The 6709-nt window shown below is 43.0% G+C and overlaps 1 protein-coding gene across 1 annotated transcript; it reads left to right on the top strand.

Moving 5' to 3' along the window:
• The first annotated feature begins 5499 nt into the window (after positions 1 to 5499).
• On the top strand, positions 5500 to 6456 carry LOC114686469 (olfactory receptor 2T29-like). The gene has a single exon (XM_028861145.1). It carries the CDS (start codon positions 5500 to 5502, stop codon positions 6454 to 6456), a length of 957 nt encoding a protein of 318 aa, XP_028716978.1.
• Positions 6457 to 6709: the final 253 nt, after the last annotated feature.

The following is a 6709-nucleotide window of genomic DNA, read 5'->3' as shown; positions in this document are numbered from 1 at the left end:
GGAATCCACAAGGATGACCCCACCATAGACTACTGGCAATAGTCAAAAGGGTGCCTGATTGAGCCTACTCTGGTTATCAGATAGGTGAATACCCTAACTGTCATCATAGAGCCCTCATCCAGTGACTGATGGAAGCAGATGCAGAGATCCTTGGCCCGGTCCCAGGCTGAGCCCCAGGAGTCCAATCGATGAGAGAAAGGAGGGATTCTATGAGCAAGGGACATAGAGACTATGATGAGAAAAAGCACAGAGACAACTAGCCAAACTAGTGGAAATGCATGAACTGTGGACCAATAGCTGAGGAGCCCCCATGGTACAGGACTAGGCCCTATTGATCGGCAAGACAGTTGTTTAGCTTGAACTGTTTAGAGGGCCCCCTGGCAGTGGGATCACAAACTGTCCCAAGTGCATGAGCCAGCATTTTGGAGCCTAGTGCCTATGGTGAGACACTTTGTGCAGCCTTGGTGCAGGGAGGAGTGGGTTGGAGTTGCCTCAACTAAATATACCAGGCTCTGCTGACTCCCCAGGGGAGACTTGCCTTGGAGGAGGTGGGAATGGGGGGCAGGATTGCAGGCGAAGGCTGGAGGGCAGGAGGATGAAGGACAGGAGAATCTGTGGTTTGTATGTAAAATGAATAGGAAATCTCTTTAAAAAATAGATAGTAAAGCTAATATAAAAAATAAGCGACATAAAGGTGAATATTATACAGAAAAACAAACAAACAATAAAAAAGTCCTTTGCTAACCAACAGAATCAGTTAGCCAGAGCCTGATCACCCTGCAGATGGAAATGACTAAAATTTCATCTGTCTCTGTGTGTCTTCTTTCCATGGACCCCCCTGAACCCACACCTGATATACATCTATGTGACAATGATGAGCCTCACTAAAGCCCTGAGACCCTTACAACACTTTGAACATAAAGGAAGAAAGACTTCCTAGCAAACTCTCTTCAGAAGGAGGTAGGTGAGATGCACAGGCAGGGACAGCACTTTTCCCATTGCCAGGGCATCACGAGGAACAACAGTCAGTCCTGTGTATTTGTGCTCAGATCATACTGTGTATAAGCTTCCCTTATTTCCAGGAACTATTATTATTGTATTTTATGACACATCCACTGTGTGTCATGGATTCATAACTTTTTAATTACATAGGATTTGATTGTTTGATGACACTGGTATTTTTATTTCCTTTCTCCAACAAAGGAACTCATGAATCAGTTTCCAACACTTAACAAAGCCTTCACATTTCAAGCTGGAGAAATTCACACAGGACCTTGGTCATACAGGAGTGATGATCTGTAGGGCAGGCAGGTGACATTGGGGAGGAATATTGTCACTTTGATAGCTGCATGTGCCCCTTAATGTGGGTTAGATGCTGGACTCTCTAATCTACTAGAGCCACGCCATGCACACCTAAAACATCTGTGTCTAAGAGTGCTGAGTCAGCTGCCTTGGGGGCTGGACACAGCCTGGAGTCCCACAGAGCCTCTGTCACCTACAGTTGATGCAGATAGCCCAGACCAGTAACAACAGAAAAGTCCCCTTTTCTTTCCCCTCCCCTGCTGAAGTCCACTCAAGACCTGCAGTCAAACCAAATGTGGAAGGAGTCAAGACCCTGCTCCATCTGCAGGTTAAAGCCCCGGAACATGGGAGGACTGAGCTCAGGAGTATGGCCTGATGAACAGAGGACACTGTGTGACCAGAGGATGGAATGGGAACACCACCATAACATGGGAACACGATCAGAAAACTTCAGCACTCAGAAAAAGTACAGAGCAATTTGGCTGCAGGATCAAGAGTGCTGAGGTGGATTGATCTTCTTCCCTGTTGTGCATCGTCAACTACACAGTTTACACTTCACAGATGTGTGCAGTTTAAGGGAAGGTGTCACTCTCTAAAGTGTGACTTTTGTCCCACTGGTGGTAATATAAATATTCTCATTTTCATTTAAGTCATCTGTATTTGTGGTCATTCTATAATTTTCAGGTCACTATTTAAAGTGAAACAAACTGAACTGAACTGAGCATTTGTACGGAACGCAGTTCCAATGAACATGGCTTCTGGCTGAGCAGAACACAGCCATGACGTGATGGGGAGAAGGCAAGATGTTACATGAGATCAGTCTGGGACAAACTCGTAATGGGAACTGAACCCCAAGCTTTGGACTCCACACTTATAAAGACAACAGGTCAAAAAATGTTCTGACAGTTTATATCAACAGAGAGAGAGACAGAGACAGAGACAGAGACAGAGACAGAGAGATTGAGAGGGAATAGAATTCTGCATAGTGAACAAGGGCCTGAACATAAATAACTGACTCATGTTGGACCAGATTACTCTTTATGATGGTGATAGTCCAGGCTATGGTTAATACTGGCTATGACTTTCCACTTTAACAAAACTGAAGGGTAAATGAGCCTGTGGCAGAGGTTTCTGTCACCATCCCTGGCTCACTAAGTTACATTCTTCCTTAAAGTGCCACAGGGGAGTTATTAACACCATCTTTATCCAGGAATGAGCAGGGCCCAGCCAAGGATGATGTCAATTGCCTCCTGTTCCTTCTGCACTTAACCAGCACCTGTGCCTTGGCTCATATGACCCAGGCTGCAGCTGCATCTGATGGTGAGTAAACCTGACAGGAGAGAATGCCCAGTTTGGGTGGACCCTAGACAGTCTGTTCGTTCTTCAGGAGGTTTGTTTTATCATTTATTGTCTATTTTTATGTGGAGGAAAAAAATTCTGCCTACTTTTCTCTCATTTTTGGTGTTTTGAGACAGGGTTTCTCTGCGCAGCCCTGGCTGTCCAGAACTTGATTTGTAGACCAGGCTGGACTTGAAGTCAAAGATCTACCAGCCTTTGCCTCCCTAGTGCTGGATTAAAGGAGTGCACTGCCATACCCAGCATCTTCCTAAAGCTTCCCTTTAGCAACACTTACTGAGATTTTTTTCTAATGTTACCACTGAAGAAATATGTGTTTAACAGTTACACATACACACACACACACACACCACACACACACACACACACACACACACACACACACACAAACACAAACACACAGAGACAAAGAAAACTTACCTTGATTTCATTGCTGACCACCTACCCCAGTCTCACAAGTGATAAGATTATAGTAGGAGGCTGCCAACACCCCACCCTTCCCTCTGTATTTTTGGTGTTCAGATTACAATCCATTAGTTTTCCAAAATTTTCTTTTTTTGCTGTTTATTTAACTTCAATTGTGGGTAACAATTGGGGGTTACATAATGTCAAGAATTCTTAATTTTATTTGTGTCTCATCATATAAAACAGACTGTGGGTAGTCTAAACAGAAACTATGCATTCCTGGGGAAATTGTGTTTCCCATAGAACCCAGGCAGGTACCCACTCTGTGCCTACTCATAGGTTAAGCATTCATGCTGTGCGTTATTGGGTGATGTGAGGCAGATGCCCTGAGACCCTGAGCTTCTCCACTGTAAGGAGAAAACATGGTGACTCCTATGGAAGCACAGGGTGGTTCAGGGATGCTGCTGGCTGGGGAAGATGCATTGTCATTTCTCTGTCTTCACCGTGAGTAATACCCAGTATTAACATGCACCAAGCTCTTCACGTGAAATCAAACTCACAGAATGTGTAAGGGCAAGCCAGCTGCTGGTCCTGAGCCTCGTGCAGACACAACCTTCCTGATCTCCCTGCTCTCTGGGTGCCTTGATGCCAGTGTTCCCCATTTAACAGAGTGTGCCACCTTCCCAGTACACCTCCTGCCCCTCACCTGCCCCTGACCTCCACTCACCCAGCAAACACTGGGCAGGGATTCTCATAGACTGTGGCAGCCTCCCTGGTCCTTGCTCTCTGTGTCCACAAATATGAATTAAGTCAGCAGGTAACCTTAAGGTGAATGAGGAAAGCTTAAGTTTTAGAACTTATGTAAGTTTCCTTTCATGAATAAGACTTCTTAAAATGGAAATCCATCATTTGTCTTCCTATCCCTCAGTCTATTTGTCTGTCTGCATCTCTGTCCGTCTCAGGTTTTTCTGACATTTATATGAAAACATCAAGGACCTGGCCGTGTTCTCTACTCTATCAGTAGCTTGGCAGAACCTGGCCTTTTAAGGGCTTCAGTTTCAGGTGTGTTTTGTGTTTTTGTTTTAGAATCTTGACAGAGATAAAATTATCCTGAGACTTGTGATTTTTGTCTCAGCAGCCACTCCCTTCAAATATTTCTAACATGTCAGAAAGAAATTTAATTTCCTTTCTATTGCTAAGAGCTATCAAACTGCAATATCTACTAGTCAGAAATTTAAAACAAACAAACAAAAAACTTTACAAATCTTCTCTCCTTGAGAAGTACATGTGGAAGAGGCGTTCACTGAGCCTTGTCAAAAGGCTGGCTACCTTCTGTCTGTTGCTGTTTCTCACTCTGTTGTACCTGTTCAAACCTTCAAATTTAATTCAGATATGTACTATTTTCCAAGCACAGATGGACACTAACCTTGTTTACTGCAATCAAAATTAATGTGTCTTTGAATATACATGCATACATACATACATACATACATACATACATACATAGACACACACACACACATATTTGCATCAAACATAGAGGCAGGCTGAGAGCATGGAGCAGGGGGACTATCAGGAACATGTCATGGCTGTGTTCTCTCTATTTCTCAGACTCCATGAAGAAGTGGCTGACAATCCATAGAGATGCTACTGCCACATCCTGGCCTGGCAACCAGCAGTGACTGCTGAATCCTCTGCCTCCTGCTGAAGTTTGGAGTCATTGGTGGACTCTATGAGGAGACGAACTGGGAGAAGCAGAGACCAGAAAAGGATAAGACTTCCCAGTATTTCAATCTAACCAGCATTAGAAGAGCAAGCATTTTCTATGTATTACTCAATCTATATTTCTGTATGACTATATTTATGTGAGTGTATATTGAAAGAACATTTATCTAGTAAAACAAACTTATGTAAAAAATTTCTAATTCAATATTAAATGGAGACTATGCATTTTTTCAATTACAATCTCTTACCATATTATTTTAAAATCCCTATTAGTCAATGAATATGAAAATGGAGAGTATATCTCATAATGTGGTAATATTAAAAGCAAATTCAAAATGATTTATTAACTTTCTTAATGATGTGTTTGCTTATTTGTTTTTTATTTTAATTGTTTGTTTGTTTGTTTTGGTCAGTGATTCACTAGTTTTGTTAGTAGCAAAAAATTAGCCTGAAAATTTCAAGAACTTTTTGATAGAGGACAGTATTTTTCATCAGGAAAAATCATGACAATGAACCATGGTAGATTTCCCCTGAGTTGTAATGGATATAAACACAGATGTGCATTCTTGCTTTTATAAATGCCTTAATATATGTAGCTTATCATTCTCAGATCTATAGGCTGAAGGAACTTTCTCAGTACACTAGGCTTGTGCATATATCAGTAAGTAGCCATTAAAACCCAAACAATTCTTGTTTGCCTAGGAGACACTCATGAACATTACCACCTGGATGAGCAACTACACTGGAAAGTCAGATTTCACCCTGGTCGGATTCTTCAGTCAATCCAAACACCCTGCTCTGCTTGTTGTGGTCATATTTGTGATTTTCCTGATGGCCTTGTCTGGGAATGCCCTCCTGATCCTTCTGATACACTCTGATACCTGCCTCCACACACCCATGTACTTTTTCATCAGCCAGTTGTCCCTCATGGACATGATGTACATTTCTGTCACTGTGCCCAAGATGCTCATGGACCAGGTCCTTGGGAGCCACAAGATCTCAGCTGCTGCCTGTGGGATGCAGATGTTCCTGTATCTGACACTAGCAGGTTCAGAATTTTTCCTTTTGGCTGCCATGTCTTATGACCGCTATGTGGCCATCTGCCATCCACTCCGTTATCCTGTCCTCATGAACCGTAGAGTGTGTCTCCTCCTGATGTCTGTCTGTTGGTTCCTGGGATCCTTGGATGGCTTCATACTCACTCCTGTCACCATGACCTTCCCATTCTGTGAATCCCATGAGATCCATCACTTCTTCTGTGAGGTCCCCGCTGTGACAAAGCTCTCCTGCTCAGACACCCAGTTCTATGAGACCCTCATGTACCTGTGCTGTGTACTCATGCTTCTCATCCCTGTCACAGTCATATCAAGCTCCTATTCGTGCATCCTCCTCACTGTTCACAGGATGAACTCAGCAGAGGGCAGGAAGAAAGCCCTGGCCACCTGCTCCTCACACATGACTGTGGTCATCCTCTTCTATGGTGCTGCTGTCTACACCTACATGCTCCCTGCCTCCTTCCACACCCCTGAGAAGGACATGGTGGTGTCTGTGTTTTACACAATACTCACCCCTCTGTTGAACCCACTAATCTACAGTCTTAGGAATAAGAATGTCACAGAGGCCCTGAAGAAACTCTTGGGTGTGGAACCCTCTTTCAAGAACAAGTGAAATAAGTAATTTGGAATGGACAGTTTCTTCTCCTTGTCTCTGCACATCTGTTGATCTATGTCTCATGCTGATGTTATTCCTCATCCATCATGTCTCATTGCATAGTCAGCCCTTTTGAAGAATTCTATCTCTATTCTGAAAATTTCTTCATTGATAAACTTCTTGTACATTTAACATCTTTATTTGCATCCTTTTAATGTTTCATTTTATGAATTAATAGTGGCTGTTTAATTTTTTGTGACAATAGTCTTAT

Source organism: Peromyscus leucopus, chromosome 8b (assembly GCF_004664715.2).
Source record: "Peromyscus leucopus breed LL Stock chromosome 8b, UCI_PerLeu_2.1, whole genome shotgun sequence".
Taxonomy (NCBI): Eukaryota; Metazoa; Chordata; class Mammalia; order Rodentia; family Cricetidae; genus Peromyscus; species Peromyscus leucopus.
Note: the sequence above shows the minus strand (reverse complement) of the source record. Positions and strands in the feature narration are given on the sequence as shown.

Bases quoted from the DNA above. Each gene is read 5' to 3' on its own strand.
- LOC114686469 (XM_028861145.1), top strand. From the start codon at position 5,500: ATGAACATTACCACCTGGATGAGCAACTACACTGGAAAGTCAGATTTC.